Genomic DNA, 19,466 nt, shown 5'->3' with positions numbered 1-19,466 from the left:
ACATGACTTAGCGACTAAACCCCACAGGGAATAAATATTTGCTACGTGTATCACGGCAGAGGGAGAGCAGCCTTTAGGGTTTAAAACCTGGCTGCGCAGAGCGTGGGCCATGAACTGGCAGCACTGGCGGCACCTGGGAACTTGCTGGAAGTGCAGAGTCTCAGGCCCCACCCCAGACCTCCTGCACAGGAACCTGTAGTTTAGCAAGAGTCCCTGGGGATTCCGATGTATGTTATACTCTGAGACTCTGAGGCTGATGCCACAGTCTGCTGCTGCTGCCCTCAGCCTGCTGAAGGCCCAGTTCTCGCCTCTGTTTCATAGTGTGACTTTGGGGCCTAAGCTATTCTTTGTTCCTGTCTTCTTCTCTGTACCTTGTTGCTTTGTGTTCTGGTGTGCTATTGTGGGATGTGTAGGAAAGGGACGCTTACAGAAGAGACACTAAGCCCTGTGTGGCTGAGTAACTGAACTGTGGGGAACACCTCAGCTTACTCCCTCTAAACTGTCCAACAGCAGGTCCCCAGCAGACCCGGACAAAGGCAGGAAAACTTCTCAATGGGGAAAAACCCATTTCCAGTTTTTCACTTGAATCTTAAAGTCCCCTACTTCCCGTGAGGTCTTCCCAGGTGGCGCAGCAGTAAAGAATCCACGTGCCAATGCAGGAGAGGCAGGAGATGTGGGTTCAATCCCTGGTTGGGAAGATCCCCGGGAGAAGGAAATGGCAACCCATATTCTTGCCTGAAAAATTCCATGGACAGAGGAGCCTGGCGGGCTCTAGTCCATGGGGTCACAAAGAGTCAGACACAACTGAGTGACTGAGCACACACTCCCTATAACAAGAACCCTGAGTGAAATACAAACTGGGAGACTTTTTTTTCCATAGTAAGAATTTGTGTTAAGATAGTCACTTTTTTTTCCACCCAATCTTACCCGCTGTGACAAAGGACAAGTGGTTGGAGTGAAATGACTGTGTGTGTGTGTATGTGTGTGTGTGTGTATAGCCACAGAATATGCTTTTTTCCCTTTGAGATCCTCTGGCTACTTCAAGGAACAAATCCTCAGCCTTGCTCATATTAGCAGTATGAGCTAATCAGCTGAAATACCCAGCATGAAATGCTCTTTTATCCTTAAGAGAAAAGGAGAGTAAGTTGTATTTTAATTAGGTATTTATAATGGTTACAAAGCAGCTCCTCAAGAGAAGTTAAGAATTTGGCCTTCCTTCTAAGGCATAACTGTGCTCAAATTATCCTAAAGAGAGGCTGTATATCAATCTAGTCCAATTTGTGATAAATTTACAACTAGGTTCTTCACAGCAGATTTATAACAACAATTAAACAGAAGGAAAATGGGTCATAAATTTTGGCTGGCACAGTCCAGTACCAACAAGAATAGAAGAGAATGGTTTAGCCAGATCAAAAGTCAATAATTTCAACATAAAGTGCTAAAGCTATAGCAAAAACAATTTATATGGAAAGAAGTTTTTTTTTCCCCCTCCTCTCATCCTTGTGAAAATTAGGTATTGGAGAACACAATGAAGCATCCATAGTACAGAGGTCTTATTAAATAATTGGCATGTTTTCTCAATTTTATGAGTGGTCCAAATGGTACAAATTTTTCCCTGCTCCTCCACTACTGAATTTAATGAAGGTACCTCCCCTTTAAGATGAATAAGGAAACACATGGGGAAAGCAAGAGTTCGCCAAGAGATTGGTGACTTGAGAAAGAAGGTTTTGTGAAAGGAGGGGAAGCCAAATACACGATTCCAAAGTCAGATGATTTGGGAGAAAACATACATGTTCTAGAAAGAAGTAGCCCTAGGCATGCATTAGAGAATGGATTGTAGCTATATTACAGGCTTCCCAATTGGCTCAGTGGTAGAGAATCCACCTGCTAATACAGGAAATGCAGGAGACGTGGGTTCAATCCATGGGTCAGGAAGATCCCCTGGAATAGGAAATGGCAATTCACTCCAGTATTCTTGCCTGGGAAATCCCATGAACAGAGGAGCCTGGCAGGCTACAATCCACAGGGTCCCAAAGAGTCAGACGTGACAGCCACTGAGCACACACATAACTGTTTTATATCTGGAACAGAGATCTCTGCCCTGAAAGGAGAGATGTAATCAAGGCCACTTGAATCAAAAAGGATGGTGAGAGGTAGGGTATTACCAAAGTAAATAAGTGGGTTGTAAAACATGTATTAAGATAATCCTCAATAGTGAAGGAAGACCTTGGAGTAGTCCTATATCTGCCAGACGTTCAATCTGTTCAAGGAGAGTCCCTGTATTAGTCACCTTACCACGGACAATTTCCCGTCTTCACTGGGAAAGGATACTACAAGGCCAACTGCCAACCTGGGTGTCATTCTAACCAATAAAGAAGCATTGGCTGGCTTTGTGAACATCACCAGACACTTTGTATGAAGTGGTCACATCATTTGCTAGGAGTACACACCATTTAGTAATGCAAAAGAGCTGGCAGTACCGAGCACTGTTGGATTTGTACCTTCAAGTCTGGAAAACTAGTTTTTAGAAGCTCAGAACGAAGGTGAGAGTGATTGCAGAACACGTAATTTTGAAAGGAGGAAACCATGGATTCTAGGTACCGGGATGGACACTGTTTTCTGGCGCCCAGCAGCCATTCACCCCACTCTAGTAAGCTGTGAGGCAGGAGCCCCTCCCCTGTCAGGGAACTGTGGGTTCCTTGTAGTGGGCATTTGGGGACTGACTCCATTTGAGTCCTCATCCAGGGACTAGGAGAGTGACCCAGGTCTGAGCCAATCAAAGCGTCATATTTCCCTGAGTCCAGGTGATTGGCTGAGAGTAGTGCACGTGACCCAATCAATCTCTGTCAGTGAGATGACGCGAGACTTTCACTAAGATCCCCCGGAAAGAGACTTTTCTTCACGCTGGAGTTGAATGGGCTCTCATACTGAAATGTCCCTATCCTCAGCCCATGAAAAGATGAGAGGGATTTAAGGAAGACTTGTCGGAGCAAGGATTCTTCAGCCTAGAGAAGAGTTCTCCTGTCGTGAGTCAAACGGCAGCGGGGGGAAGAGGGTCCAAAAGAGCCATACCTAGAGAGTGGGGCAGCTGCCTGAGTCTGGCTGTGGTTCTTCAGGGAGCCGCCTGCCCACGCAGCACGTTGTTCATTTGACCTCTGTTTATATGAGCAAAGGCTAAGTAACTGGAGAGAGATGTCAGGGCTCAGAGAGGGGACAGCAGAGGGAGCAGCCCCTGTTGGTACTGCCAAGGTGTGTGACCACTCAGATTCTGCGCAAGGCATCATGGGTCAGCTCACGCCATCTTGCCAGCACTAAGAGGGTTGGCTGCCACCAGGAGACCCCAGCACCCAGAAGCTGTGAGGCAGGAGCCCCTCCTCTGTCAGGAAGCTGTGGGGAAGGGGTGGTCTCAGGAGACAGCCTGCTTCCACTCCATACCAGAGGGCAACACAGGGGAAGGGCTGACAGATGCCCCCTTTAGACAGGATTTGGGGATCTGTTAGAAGCCCACTCCTGGGAGGAGATGGAGGTCCAGGAATCAGAGGGAGGAGAGGAAGGAGGGTGAAAGAACAGACCAAGGGCCCTCCCCTAGACGGCTTCCTCAGACCACAGGTCATCCTGAGCTAAGGGCATTGGATTGGGTCTGAGACTGAAGTTGTAAACTGGACCAGACTGTTTTGAACTATTTAATGCCAAAGAGAATGGAAACCTTTGCAATCTGTTCAAGATATCATCTAGGAGAGGGAAGGCGATTTATCAGAGCATTTTAAAAAGAAAGAATTGGGGGGGAAAGCACAAAAGGATTCCATGTTTGTATCAATACTTCACTTAGTTCAGGCTATTAAACAAACTGGTTATACAGCTGTCTTGAGACCATTAGGGGAGATCTTGTGTGAGAATGGCATATGCCCAGCATGATTGGAGCTGAGAGGGGAGAGACGACAACCTGGGTCTCAGTGACAGAGTTTGAGCCCCTGTGTCAAGCCATACCTGAAGGTAGATTTATGCTGGAGTTTTCAGTTATATGGGTAAATGTATTTCCCGAGCCAACGTGGGTTGAATTCTCTGTCACTGTCAGCAGAAAGAATCCCGATACAGTGCACATAGACTTTTTCATGGGGAGAAAACATAGCTTCATTGGATTCCCATAGGGCATTGCTAAAAAATGGTATGGCTCAGGGAAGAGAAACTCAAAAGCTCAAATCTAATGATCTCATTGACAAATACAAGAGAAGACCATCTAATGAGATGCGTGGGGGTCTCAGGGATATTATGGAAGAACTAGGTCAGAACATTCTTGGGTGCAATGTCTGGAGCCTGACTCTGGCATTAACTGGCACTCAAAAAATATTTGTTGAATGGAAACCAGCAGGAAAATTATCACAAGTCCTACTTTACATGCAAATTTTCAGGAATATTTTCAGGAAAATATCTAATGTGTGAACAGCTAATCTGCATTTCCATGTTCTGACAGATGGCCCATATTAACAGAACTCTGATTATAGAAAAAAAAAAATGAACAGAAAAAAAGAGAACCTGAAAATATTTATTGCATGTATACCATGTGCAAGGCTATACAACTATTAACACTATTGTGACTGCCAAATTTATTTGATTTATAGACCATTTCTATATATTCCCATTTTTCAGAGACAGTCCCAGCTGTTACCTTGAGAGAGAAAATGACCCAGGAGCCTGCATAGCTGGGGCAGGGCATTGGGTACAAAGGCTATATTCTCAAGGTAGAAACAGGGATCGTCTGCATGAAAATCACCTGGGACGTGTATTTAAAGTGGGGGTTCATTGGCCCTGGCCCAGACTTATGGAAGGAGAATCTCTGTGTAAAGGACCCTAGACTCTACATCTTAACAGACTTCCTAGATGATTTTATGTATGCTAAAGTTTGAGAAACTTTACCTCCTAAAATCTGTTTATTTGACTGGCAACATTCAGGGGACACAAGAGATGCAGGTTCTGTCCCAGGGTGGGGAAGTTCCCCTGGAGAAGGAAATGGCAAACAACTCCACTGTTCTTGCCTGGAAAATTTCACGGACAGAGGAGCCTGGCGGGCTACAGTCCATGGAGGTCACAAAGAGTTGGACACAACTGAGCATGAATGCACACGCATGCACACACACACACATACACATACACACACACACATTTTGCACAGTCCCATAGGAGGTAGTTCTCTGAGGAAAGAAGCCCCCATCCTAGGCTGAGGGGATTTGAAGGAGCACAGGGTAAAGTGAGATAGTATTGCCCTCCTCAAGGTCAAGTTCGGTTTAGGCCACCTCAGAGGTAAGGGGTTGTGTGCAGATCTCTGAATGCAGGTCTATGGAAACCTGCTCTTTATCCTCTGATGGATGAACATAACAAGATGGAATTACAGAGTAGCTGGTGGGACAGACTCCTAGAGCCCCAAGCTCTCTGCATGACATCACTCATTCTAGACTCAATCAAGTGCTGCCTTCTGTTGCCCTGGAGAATTTCACTTGGAAGGAGGTACTGTTGTAATAGACATAGACTATTGTTTTAATTGGCAATTAAATTCCCTGAAGGTGAGTCATGACTTCTACCTCTCAGAGCTGTTGCCCCCTCTCCAACCCACCACCACATCCACTACATGGCGGACCACTCTCCAGATGCGTGAAAGTCTTTAGTTTGACCTGCCTCCTGGTTTATTTGAGACCAGGGGGCTGAATTGCCTCTTCTGCCTTGACCACCTCCTGGAGTAACTGTCGGAGTGTCCGCTCCCAAGTTCTTAGTCATAGGACTTGACTAGGGTTGACTCTGAGGGTAGGGTGGATTGACTTAAGCCCACCCATGCCCCTGTTCTCTTGGCCACAATAGTCTGTTCAAGAATGGGCAGTGACCTAAGCATTCTGACCAGAGTGAACCCAATGACTCTTGCTGAGAATTTGGGGTCACAGACTCTTCTCCTTTGGTTATGAGTGGAAGCCTGTCTCCCAGATGTTCTCAGCAGGTTGCCTGGGGCTTCAAGAGAAGGGAACACCTGAGAATGGGACCAATATGAAGAGAGCCCAGCCAAGAAGTGGGGAGAAACTAGGACCAGAGCCCATCTTTGAGCCTAGATAAAGATTTGTTTGAAGCCACATCTATTACTGGACTTCTCTGGTGGCTCAGTGATAAAGAATCTACCTGTCAATGCAGGAAAAGCAGGTTTGATCCCTGGGTCAGGAAGAGCCCCTGGAAAAGGGAATGGCGACACACTCCATTATTCTTGCCTGGAAAATCCCATGCACAGAGGAGTCTGACAGGCTACAGTCCATGGGGTCACAAAGAGTCTCGGCTATAACTTAGTGACTAAACAACAACATCATCTATTCCTAAGCTGCTCAATTATCTGTATTCATAAGCGTCTCCCCGCCTTTTTTTAGTTCTTAAGTCAGTTTGGTTTGGGGTTTTGTCACCTGCCCCAAACAGCATCCTAATATACCTTCAGCTCCCTGCTTTTCTCTTGCAGTAATGTACCCCAATCATCTTTGTTCCTTCCTCCATCCCCATCTCAACTGAAAACAAAAACACAACTACGTATGAAATAGGATGAGATGGGTGATGGTAGGAGGTGGTAGGATTATTTGAATTCATGACTTGTTGAGACTCCCTGCCCAAAGAATATTGATTAATAGATCAATGTCAACCTGGAGGGAAGACTTGTCCTGTTCAACACTTTAATCAATGACTTGGATGAAATAGGAGACAAGCTGAGCAAGTCCCAGATGACACAAAGCTGGAGGAATTATAATATGACAGATGCCAGAATCAAGATTCAAAATTATTTTGACTGACTTGAGCAGTAATAAGGATAAATATATACTCTTGCATCTAGGCTCAGAAAATCAATAGTCCAAGCAATGGACTGGGGAAACCTGGCTTGGCAGATGTCAAAACATTACAGGATTTTAAGTTGACCACAAGCTTTCGATGAGCCAGAAGTTGAGGCAACTAGCAACACAGTTAATGCAGTTTTCAAAAGAAAAGCTAACCTTGCATCAAAATAACCCAAACTTTTTGGCCAACCCAATACTTTCCCCAGTGGAATAAGCAAGTGGAATTTCCTGGGAATCAGTTTTCAACTCAATATATGAAAAAAAATTCTGACAGTTCCTATAATGGAACAGCTCTCCTCCCAACATTGTGAATGTAATAGTCCTTACATCATCAGAATGTATTAGAAAGGATTCTATTATGGTGGTCTTCCTTTGACAGCACAGATTTTTTAAATGACTTTCTTTAACAGCTCATAAGTTAAAGTAATGCACACATAAGCATCCAGGAAAAAATGATGTGAAGAAGTAGCCAAGCTCTGCACCCTGAAGTTTGCTTCTGGTCCAGCAATGAGCAGCCCCATCTAGAAGGAATATCTAGAATCCAGCCCTGTTTCAGCCACTCCATTCCCAGACCTCTTCCCTAGCACTCTCCCCATCTCCATTCCTGCGTTGACTCGGCCTGTCCTTAGGCCTGCTTCTGTCTTCCACTTGGCCCCATTTTCTCGCTGACTCCCACCTCCCTGAGCATGGAGAATCCACAGACAGAGTGTTGGGAAATCAGGTCTCCTTCCCTTTCCCTGACCTTTGACCTCTGACTGCCTGGGGTTCTGCATTTTCCCTGAGCCAGGCTTGGTTCATGGACCATCCCAGGCAATGAAGGCATGTGACAATTCTTTTTTTTTCCAATATGTTGTTCTGAGTACTCCCATTTTACTTATTAACCCAGAGAGATGGAGAAGTTGGGCCACAGCATGCTTATACACTTAGAATGTGATTTTAGCAAGTAAGTTTCACTTTGATGAACACAAAGCCACACAGATGACTGTACTCACATGTTTCTTGCTGAAACGTCCACCTCTTCCAGAAGCTTCTCTTGGCACTCAGGGTTGGTGGCCAGGAGGTAGGTGGCGAAAGAGAGAGTGTTGGTGACGATCTCATAGCCGGCGATAAGGAAGATGAAGGCCTGGCCCACCACCTCATCCACACTCAAAGACTTGGACAGGGGTCTGGGTGGGTGTCGCCGGGAAGGGTTTGCTGGGCATTTAGTGGCAGAAAAGACCTGACGGACGATATCAAAGTTCTCCACGCCTACGGTGGTGGCAGAATGGCGCACATCCTGGACCATTTGGAGGAAATCTCTACGCCTCTAAGGGAGGAAAGAAGAAAACACACATTTGGGCCTTAGAGTCACATAAGAGAGTGCTCTCACAGCAAAAAGAAGATGAGCACATGCAGCTTTCAAAGAGTCCACAGGAACAAGGATTTTCTTTGCGGGATTGTCTGAGATTGGGGGAACCTGGGACCTCACCCTCCCAGCGCCCCTCATTATGGCACCGAGTACAGCCAGCAGCAGACGGTGTTGCTGCCGATACAGCATGAGGCCGTTCTTCCGGGCTGATTCAGGAAGCTGTTAAGCCACTTTGATAAGTAAAGAGAGCAAGTTGCTGAACAGGATGTATAGCAGAACCTCATGTCTGTAAGAACGGCACCTGGACAATGTCTGTGATTACATGTGTCCACGTGTAGAAAATGTTTAGCAACATCCTACCCAGCAGTTCACGGTGAGCTGAAGGAGCTGGAAAAACCAGGGAGGTTTTTATTATTTTCCTTCATCTGCGTTTGTATTGTTGGTTGGTTGGTTGGTTTTTCCGATAATAAAGCAATCCGAGCATCATATAGAATTAAATTAGGGACTTCCCTGGTGGTCCAGGGGCTAAGACTCTGCGCTCCCAGTGCAGGAGGCCTGGGTTCGATCCCTGGTCAAGGAACTAAATCCCACATGCTGCGACTAAGAGTTTGCATGCCACAACTAAGGATCCCGCCTGCCCAGGCCCAGCGAAATAGATCAATATTTAAAATATAAATCAAAGTAAGTGCTCCATTGTTCATACCCCACCCTCCAGGGCAGACTTCTGTGTCTAGTTTTTGTCTCAACAGGGAGTTCACAGGACCTGGGGCCAGGGAGGGAACTCATCTGAAGAAGCCTGCCTTCCAAGTCTCCAGCTTGCATTTTGCTCATCTGGGTCGCTGCTATCCTCAGGAATCTCCTGCCCCATTTAAGTTAGAGCTTTCTCACCATTTCCCCCTCCTTCCTTATCAGTAGTTTGCAGATCCTCTCTATTTATACTACCCCTAAGTGTAACAATGGAGTGTTGATGTATTACTTTAGTGCTGACACTGCTGGTAGCTCAGCTGGTAAAGAATCTGCCTGCAATGCAGAAGACCTGGGTTCGATTCTTGGGTTGGTAAGATCCCCTGGAGAAAGAAATGGCTACCTACTCCAGTATTCTGGCCTGGAGAATTCAGTCCATGGGATCTCAAAGAGTTAGACACGACTGAGCGACTTTCACTTTAGCGTTGACAAAGTGTGTCCCTGACACATCTCATCTTTGAACAGCTCTTGAATGTGATGAAGGACCACCGATGGGTTTCTCTGTTCTGAAGTCTATGGGACTCAACACCAAAAGGGCGAGTATTAGAACCACCAAGAGAAAAAATGATCGTTTCAAAGTTCTTGACTTGTTGCATCATTTTCTCAGTTCTTTGGCTTCTGGATTTCTATTGAATCCACAATCTATGTCACACACATTAGCGTCTTTTAAGGAGGTTGTTTGAAGAAGGAAATGGCAACCCACGCCAGTGTTCTTACCCGGGAAATCCCATCAACAAAGGAGCGTGGCAGGCTACAGTCCATGGGGTCGCAAAGAGTCAGATACGACTTAGCGACTAAACAACAACAACAACAAAGATGGTTGTCAGGTCACACAGGGTTGCTTGCATCTCCAGGGCAGGATCCTGTGCCCCACCCCAACCCCACCCCATGCCTGTATTGGGCCAAGCACATGTTAGGTTTGCAATCAACAACTCCACAAATACTAATAAACCTGCAGTGTCCAAAGTGTATTTTGAGGAAGGTTGTGTTGGATTTACTCGTTACTGCATGCTTTGGAGCAGGAATCTTGGATCATGAGACCCTTGGGTTGTGACCCCTTTAGATCATGACACCCTTGGGTCATGACACCCTTGCAGCTCTACTGGTTGGAAGGTGTCTTCTGTGGAGATTCCAGTGGGGCTCCCAGCTCAGCCTGTGAGCCACAAGAATCTTGAGACTTAGGGAGGCAAGGCCCCACATACTGCCAGCCTGCTTGCATGGGATTGGCTGAGAGGATGGTCCTTGCCTCTCTCTTTCTACCCTGGCCCTGCTCAATCTGCTTCCCAAACAGCATCCACAGGGCTGACTTTCCCCAGCTTCCTTTCTGTTGCCTGGGCAACATTTTGAGACTCTAACCCTGGTCCCGGGGCCGGGCATGATGGCATGAATGGGAGGTGAGCTCTCTTGGCTCCCAGATGCCATTTGGGGACCCCAGAGCATCCCAGGCTCTCTTTTGGCCGGCCCATTTGAAACTCCTCAGATGCTATATGGTTGCGATCCCCGAGGCTTGCTTGTGGCTTTGCTGGAGTCACATGAGGACAATGGTAGAAGGGAGGGCAAAGCCACATCCACCTCATTGGGTCTACCCTGGGTCAGAGCTGCAGCTGGCATCCTTTCCTCTCATCCCCCCTCAGCCAGGCTGCTTCAGGGCTGCTGAGCCTTATAGAAATCTGTCTTAACCTCCAGCCCCAGAAGCCAGAGGAAAGGGCGGCTCTCTGGGGCCTGTGTGCTGGAGAGGAGCATTAGTGTTGATGGGTTCCTTTTATTTGCACTGTATCGCAGAGGCTATTTGAACACTGCCCATTTAGGCCTGCAACAGTGCTGGTTTATGGTTATATCCAAGAAAAATATGCACCCTGATAGATGTAGGTGTCTAATCCACCCATTGGCGAGAGCTTAGAAAAATATTTACCTTTTAACATCTGTGCTGCATTTTCCACTGCGCAAACACACATCTGCTTGATGGAATGTCTACGGAGTTTAGATGGGTTTAAAGCAAGTTTTCTTAGTAACCATATAGCTCTGTCTTGACACGGGCAGTCCTGGATTCATGGTTGGGAGGTTTTTCTCAGATCAACTTGTTGTTTGAAACAAATAGCTCTTGAGTTTAAAAAAGGAAAAGCTTGAGGCAATCCTAGTAATTGGATCTTTAATAACCCTTCACCTCTTAGCAAGCTATTTGGTGCAACCGTTTGAGAATTTTCAGCCTGATTCCACCACCAGTGGGTTTCAGGCTGGGGGTAGGAGGGGTGTGTGACAAACCTTACATGCATGAAGGAAGGCCTTCACAGTAGTATTAAGGTTTGAAAACGGGACTTTGCTCATCCCTCCTTTCCCAGGCTCACCCTGGAGAAGCATGGACCTGGATAAGAATGTTCTGTCCTTTCAGATGGCGGAGCTGGGCCAAGGACACCAGGAACTGATTCTTCTCATACCTCTAAGGGTGGCAGGTTGAGTTCCAAGTGGTATGGGCCAAAGGGCAAGCTTGTCTGCACCTTCCCCCACCTTCTGGACAAGGACACCTTTGCTGCACGGTGTCCAGAATGTGAAGCTGGGGCAGGTAGAAGCTACTCCAGGCGACTGGCCACTAACTGACTGCGTTTGCCTTGATCTCATCTTCGGCCAGCATGGTGACACTGGACCACACATCTTCCCCTTGGTAATCTCTCTGACCTGCCCAGTCTTTGAGAAAACACCTTAAAAAAATAATTTTATTTATTTGTGTTTTAAAATGTTTACTTGGCCGTGTCAGGTTTTAGTTGTGGCTTAGTTGTCAGGTGGAATGTGGGATCTTAGTTCTTCAAGCAGGGTTCAAACCTGCATCCCTTGCATTGGAAGGCAGATTCTTAACCACCGGACCACCAGGGAAGGTCCCTTTTTATTTATTTTTAAGTTTGGTTGTGCTGGGTCTTTGTTGCTGTGTGGGCTTTTCTGTAGTTGTAGCGAGCAGGGGCTACTCTCTAGTTGGGATAGGCAGGTTTCTCACTGTGGTGCCTTCTCTTGTTGCAGAGCGCACGCTCTAGCGCACGGGGGCTTCAGGAGTTGGGGCACTTGGGCTCAGTAATTGCAGCTCCCAGGCTTTGGGACACAGGCTTGATAGTTGTGGCGCACTGGCTGAGCTGCTTCGTGGCATGTGGGATCTTTCCGGACCGGGGATGGAACCCACATCCCCTGCATTGGCAGGCAGATTCTTTACCACTGAGCACCCCAGGAAGCCCGCGAAAACACTTTTAAAGCTACATCTTATGCAAGCCAATTCAGGAAGAGATATTTCAGCCCTGTTTTTTCCTTTTCAGCAATTTTCTTGACTAGAGTAAGGCCCATAAAGAATAGCATTATACATGCACGAGCATATCCAATATTGAAACTATTTTCCTTAACACTGAACATTCCTATTTCTATTCTCAGCCAAGTTCAATCAACAAATATTTACTCGATTCCTACTGTGTGCCAAGCGTAGGGCATATCCACAAAGGGGAAAGAAATTTCTAGCTCTCAGTGAAGCACGTGAGGGCCCTCAGCCATGCATTTTGCCGTAACACCCTCCATCCCTCCATGCAGAGAGGGATTGTGGGATTGGTTACAGCTGCCTGAACTCCCCTCTCAAAACGATGCTGTTCATGCTATAAAGCTCCATCTTGCTGTTTTTCAGTATAAAGAATATAGTGATGAAAAGCACATGTGGGCAGATTTATCTAGAAAATTCTCTGGGGTGGCCATAACCTGTGCTGGGGTTGATGCTTGAAATAAGGTGGCCTGTGAGCTTGAGGGGAGGGCAGCTTTAATTCTACTCCCCTGGGTCAGAGGGTGGACAGATTGCTCTGGGCTGCTGCTCCCCGCCGTCCTTCCTGCCTGCTTTCACCTCTCTCTCCCTTTTTGTTCCTCCTCTGCCTCCCCGCCTCCCACCCGCCTTCTCTGTCTTGGCTGCCCCGGCAAGCTCTAAGTGCTAGGCCACTGAAGGACAGCATGGCGTGAGTGTGTGGGGCTGGGAGGGGAGGGAGAGAAAGCAGACAGCGATGCCAAATTAGCTTCTATTCCATTTCAATGCCGTGTCCTATTAAAATACGTTACCTCTTCGGCTGCTTGCTGGTCCCGCAAGGCAATCACATTCCTAATGAGTTTGTTAAAAAAGCCATTCAGTTCATCTCGGTTCTTATTGGGCAAAATCCGGGCCAGTGGGACCATTATGGATGGAAATGATACTTGAAAGAGAAAAACAAAAGTGGCATTGAAAAGAGGGTGAGAATAAACCAGGGCTATTAGATGCCTGTTGCCAGGAAGCAAGCCCTGGCCTTGAATTAGTCTTTTGAAGGCCTGTCTTCCCCTCTGAATTGCCACTGCTCAGAGCAGGGTTCTACCTCTGGACTCCTCACTCTTCCTTGCACGAAGTAAGTGCTTGATAAATGTCTATACGATGGAAGTGGGGCTTCACTTGAGGGCCCACTTCCATCTGGCCCTCAAGCAGCCAGTCTCATGTTTATAAGTTAATTTCCCTAGTCCTAGATAGGAGGGTCCAAGGTTTGTGTATTTCATCAGTAAAGAAGAGATTGCAGGCCATGTTTCAAGTCTTAGCAAGTGGTAGAAGCTGATCTCCTTTTTTAACTTTCTGGTCATTTGCATTTTTTGTTTGTTCCTTTGGATCATTTTCCCCAGAGCTGCCACTTATTCCCTCCTGGAAGATAGCCTGAACCGTGGGGGCCAAGCCTGTCCCTGGGGAGCGTGGCTCAGTTCAGATCCTCAGCATTCATGGTGGGTCTCCCGTGTATAGGCACACGCAGGAGTTGGGGGAGAGGACCCTTCTGATCCATGCATGTCTCAACAGGCTCTGCCCATTTTCAAGAGCAGGGGCCTGCATCAAAATGACACAGCAGGGAGGGAGGGCTTGGAGTGGCAGCCACCATGGGAAGTGGACCCATGTGCCCTGCAGTGCACATGATGCCCTGTTGTTGATGGCAAGGGGAGCCAGTTCCCCTGGGGTATAGAGGGTGAGGGGTGACCCTCTGTGCTTTGACTGCCATAGCGACAATTGCTATACCGTATCAGTGCAGAGCAGATGGAGGTGACAGGGGCTTCCACAGAAATTGACTCGGAAATGGGAATGAAACTGACCAAGGAAGGAAATAGAATTTACCAGCCCAGCAGAATGGTTTGGAATTATGGCAATAATCAATAACCATAATAACAACACTGCAGTGCTTCCATAAAAGCAAGAAGACACTGGAATTGGCCAGAGGGTAAACACTCACTTCTAAAATAGAAATAAGATAAATGGACCGGTCTCCTCACCAATGGGTAATCTGCTAGTCACCCATCACTTGGTTTCTCGTTCACTATGTGTTGGGCTTCAAGCAGAGTAGTGTTCTAAAGAGGGTTTTGCTGGAGGGGAGGAATATGTCCTAGAAAATGAAAGGTTTTAGGTTCCCGTCTTGGCTCTGCCTTCCCAGCCTCAGTTTTCTCATCTGTGAAGTGGGGAGGAGAATGCCTTCCTCACGGGGTGGAAACAGGCTCTAGTGGAGGCAGCGCAGCAGGCCTCTCAGCCCCGTGCACCACGGCTGTGCTTGCTGCGGGGACGGTGAGCTGGGCCAGGCCTGCCTGTGCGGCTAAGTGGCCCCAGGTTGGTGCAGAGGAGCCTGGGCATCTCCAGGGAGACCAGGGCTCTGCAGGGCAGACTCCACGGGGTGACTCAGAGTCACCCCGAGTGCCCTTTTCCTGGTGGCTGGGGTGGAGCCCTGAAGCTACCCGAGGCCCCTGGCGTGCCACGGGGTCTGCCCAACTTGCCCAGTTTACCCCGGTCGGCAGCAGCTGCACTTACAGAGTAAAACCAGGAGAGGTTTGGGGATGGAGGATGCAAAGAAGCGCCTGCAGTGCTCCACGAAGGGGTGCTCGGGAGTCTCCTGGGAGTCCACTTCGGTGCCGAAGGCGACACTGGCCACCACATCGGTGGTGTAGCAGCAGTAGGTCCTACGGGGGAGGGAACCATTTGTGTTCAGGAAGGAGGTGGCCACTGGCCTCCCCATCCACCTCCTCCCAGAGTGCACGACTCCACCATCTACCTGTTCAAAGTGGGGCTCCAGCAGATCTGGAGTGGGCTGGTAGGAGAGGAACCCTCCCCACTACCACGTCGGAGTGAGATCCTGGGAGGGTGACAACAGAGTTCAAGGGGAGTGTATGTGTGTGTTCAGTCATTTCAGTCGTGTCCGACTCTGTGACCCCATGGACTGTAGCCCGCCAGGCTCCTCTGTCCATGGGATTCTCCAGGCAAGGATACTGGAGTGGGTGGCCATTCCCTTCTCCAGGGGATCTTCCCCACCCAGGGATCAAACCCAGGTCTCCTGAGGTTTCTGCATTGCAGACAGATTCTTTATCCACTGAGCCACCTGGGAAGCCCATTCAAGGGGAGACATAAATACGTAACAGGGAGCCAATCTAGACAAAGATGGGGTCATCCTGACAAAGTCAAATACCAAAAAATGCACTTTACTTTTTCCTCCCCATGAAGGAGGGAAAACACTTGGCCCAGAGTCTATGTGCTTTACTCCAAAGTTGTGCAGAGCCCTTCCGAGGCCAGTGTCTAACGACTGACTGATGTAGATAGAGCAAGTTGTGATTGATGAAATTATTAATAACAAGCTGATTGTCTAGTTTTATTGACTCTGTCTCCCTCTTCCTCCTAATGGTTTTACAGTTTTCATCGGAGCAACAAATAAAAAAAAAACCAGGGCCCCTTTACACTCAAATAAATACAAAACAAACTTTGGGAGCAGTTTCACGAACATATGTATATTATTACAGGAAACACACGTTGCACTTTAGAAACAAACAGAAGGAAAAGTGTCTGGCAGTAGCTCCAGAAAAATTAACCTCTTAGGCTCTAGGAAACCTGCCCCTCAAATGGCCATTTTAAGCTCTAAGAGAATAATCTTTTTTGGTTTTCTTTGTAGGGGTACTTAGGTTGCTTCTAAAAAGGCTAACAGCTGGGAATTCATATCCTTTGCTAATGAAAGGGTCTATTTTTGTGGCTTGACGTAGGTACACACTTAGTTCCTCTTCTTCATAAATTCTATAACCACTTATCATTAAGGACTACATGACATCTCCAGATGACGTATTTTATTTTGACCTCTTTTACTGAGAACATCTCTACAATTGATTACACATTTCCCGGTGACAGCAAAAACAACAACGTGACTGCTGAATGTGATTTCATCTGATCCTAAATATTGAAGATGTAAAGGTTTTAAGAGTTATTAACTTTGCTTTTATGGCTGCTGGGCCAACTGAGCACCCAGCTCCCTGAGTTGGGTAAAGCCATACCCTCACCCAGCTCATGCATGTCATGACCAGAGAGAATGTGGAGGAGAGAATTTTGTGAACAATATGGTAGAATGTAAATGCTGGTGATGATTATGTTATGATTTTATTAACATTGATAATGAGAGCGAGCTGGCTTCTGGCTGATCTGCTGTGTGACTCTTAATCTGATATAAACCATAATTTAGCAGAGGTCAATTAGGCAAAAAGCCAGACAATCAGTTGTTTAAATTGAGGCTCCACCGCTAAGTCATGACTTTCAGGCTGAGGTGGGGGCCACAGTTTTTCTTGAATTAAAACTGCATGGACTGCACCCCCTCCAGACCCTGTCCTTTCTGCGCAGACATATCTTGCCCACTCCTGGGTCTACAGAGGTCAGAGGGCAAGTCTCCCCACAAAACACGCCCACTCAGGGGTCCCTGCACAGGTCACAGCCCCTGGGGCTTCATTTGTATTTGCTTCACATTTTCCGTGGGTTTCATTTCTTCTTCTTAGTCCACCCACACTTTTTGGAGCTTCTAAGCATTTCCATAGTTTGTTGGTCCCAAGGTAATTGTTCAGCAATTATGTAGAGTTGCAAGAAGCAGCTGTTTAAAAATATGATTTCTCATCTATAATATAGCCACGCAGTGCCCTTACCTCTGGATGTCAAAAGCCTCCCCAGATTGTGCGTAACGCTCTAGGTGAGCCAGGAGCACTTCGCAGGCCTGGCTGATTAAAGGAGTCATCTGAGAACAGATAACAAAGGTGCAATTAGGACACCATGCAGGGAGCACACCTAAATTAGCAGCAAATGAAGAGGTTATGTATGGTGCTTCCTGGTAAAATGGTTGTCATTTTGATGTAACTTTAGGGTACCTGAGAATAAGATATAAAATTCACGAATATTGTAAAATACAATTGCTGTAAATGCCTATTTTAGCTCCATCTTTTTTTTTTAAGCAAAAAGGAGAAAGGATTTAGAGTAAATACTGTGAAATAATTATGAAAATGATCATTACATGCTTAGAAATGAGAATCAGCACTGAGTTTTCTGACATTTGGTTAGCATTAGAGAGTAAATAGACCACAATCCGTATGTACTAACTCGGGAATTAGCCCAAATCCATGTTTGCTTGATTCCAATTATACTTTAGATCTTCCACTAGAATGTAGAATCTCAGTCCTGAGAGGACCCTGAGGTTCATCCCTTTCTACTGCTTATTCAATACAAAGATCATTTTTAGAGCATGTGGATGGATGGTTATTCATTTCTGCTTAAGCTGTTTAAAACTTCGAATATAGGGAACCTTCGATTTCAAGAGGACTTTGATATCCAGGACTACTGCTGAATTTCTCTTTTGTTTTTTCGGCTGTGCTGGGTCTTTGTTGCGGTGCACGGGCTTTCTCTAGTTGCAGCACATGGGCGTAGTTGCCTTGCAGCATGTGGGGTCTTGGTTCCCAGACTAGGAATCCAACCCACCGTCCCCTCCATTGGAAGGTGGATTCTCAGCTGCTGGACTGCCAGGGAAGTCCCCTGAATTTCTTTTCTGAATACTAAAATATCTTTCTTATGGAAAACACCTAACATACACACAGAAAGAATGGTAGGGATTATGAACTTTCATGTCACTATGATCTGGCTTCAACAAATTTAGTTCTCATTTTGGCTGCCCGCCATGTTGACCCTAAAAGTCTGACTTCAGTGAGTGGAATTCTTTGTGGAACCCAATGGACACCCACATGACCTTTTATTTTCTCCTGTATTTTTGAAAAGCCAAGTTGGAAACATCAGAGGGAATCCTTTGAACCAGGTCATAATCAGGACTGACACCATAGCTAAAACAACATGCTGTGACCTAGTGTTTTGAGTATTTCTTGTGGAAAGCTTCCTTTGAAATGTTGCTTATATTTAGATTTTACTTTTTTGACACTAAAATATCAGTTTCTGAGATCAGGGGAGATTTTTGTCTGTTTGTTCATTTTTGTATCCTCAGCACTTAGAACAGCACTTGGTACATAGTAATTCGTTGAATGAATGAATGAATTTTAATGATTACATAAGACCACTGTTCAATTAAGGCTTGAGACACTGGGAAAGGTTATAAAATGTTAATCTATTTGTTAGAAGGTATATTGTTGTACTGAGGCAGAATCTGACTCCCTCTAACAACCCCTGGCTGGTTTCATTTCTTTCTTCTTTCATGTGTGTGTGTACATAGTCATGTCTGACTCTTTGTTACCCCATGGACTATAGCCCATCTTAAAGAGATGGGAATACCAGACCACATGACCTGCCTCCTGAGAAATCTATATGCATGTCAAGAAGCAACAATTAGAACTGGACATGGAACAACAGACTAGTTCCAAATCAGGAAAGGAGTATGTCAAGGCTGTATATTGTCACCCTGCTTATTTAACTTATATGCAGAATACATCATGTGAAATGCTGGGCTGGATGAAGCACAAATTGGAATCAAGATTTCTGGGAGAAATATCAATAACCTCAGATATGCAGATAATACCACCCTTATGGCAGAAAGCGAAGAGGAGCCAAAGAGCCTCTTGATGAAAGTGAAAGAGGAGAGTGAAAAAGTTGGCTTAAAAGTCAACATTTAGAAAACTAAGATCATGGCATCTGGTCCCATCACTTAATGGCAAATAGATGGGGAAACAATGGAAACAGTGAGTGACTTTATTTTCTTGGGCTCCAAAATCACTGCAGATGGTGACCACAGCCATGAAATTAGAAGACACTTGCTCCTTGGAAGAAAAGTTATGACCAACCTAGAAAGCATATTAAAAAGCAGAAACATTACTTTGCCAACAAAGGTACATCTAGTCAAAGTTATGGTTTTTCTAGTAGTCATGTGTGGATGCGAGAGTTGGACCACAAAGAAAGCTGAGCACTGAAGAACTGATGGTTTTAAACTGTGGTGTTGGAGAAGACTCTTGAGAGTCCCTTGGACTGCAAGGAGATCCAACCAGTCCATCCTAAAGAAAATCAGTCCTGAATATTCATTGGAAGGACTGAGGCTGAAGCTGAAACTCCAATACTTTGGCTGCCTGATGCAAAGAATTGACTGACTGGAAAAGACCCTGATTCTGGAAAAGATTGAGGGCAGAAGGAGAAGGGGATGAGAGAGGATGAGATGGTTGTGTGGCATCACCGACTGAATGGACATGAGTTTGAGCAAGCTCCGAGAATTGGTGATGGACAGGGAAGCCTGGCA

The 19,466-nt window shown here is 46.3% G+C and overlaps 1 protein-coding gene across 2 annotated transcripts in view; it reads right to left on the bottom strand.

Annotated features, from left to right (window-relative positions):
* TBXAS1 (thromboxane A synthase 1) overlaps positions 1-19,466 on the bottom strand; it is a 159,833-nt gene that overhangs the window by 42,343 nt on the left and 98,024 nt on the right. For both annotated transcript variants that reach the window (XM_043463858.1, XM_043463859.1), the window contains 4 exons: positions 16,894-16,982; positions 14,756-14,904; positions 13,015-13,145; positions 7,844-8,157 (listed from right to left, as the gene is read on the bottom strand). In XM_043463858.1, coding sequence (XP_043319793.1) covers positions 7,844-8,157; positions 13,015-13,145; positions 14,756-14,904; positions 16,894-16,982 — 683 coding nt within the window. The remainder of the gene's footprint in view (positions 1-7,843; positions 8,158-13,014; positions 13,146-14,755; positions 14,905-16,893; positions 16,983-19,466) is intronic.

Source organism: Cervus canadensis, chromosome 3, assembly GCF_019320065.1.
Source record: "Cervus canadensis isolate Bull #8, Minnesota chromosome 3, ASM1932006v1, whole genome shotgun sequence".
NCBI lineage: Eukaryota > Metazoa > Chordata > Mammalia > Artiodactyla > Cervidae > Cervus > Cervus canadensis.
This window is presented reverse-complemented; position numbering and strand designations above follow the sequence as displayed.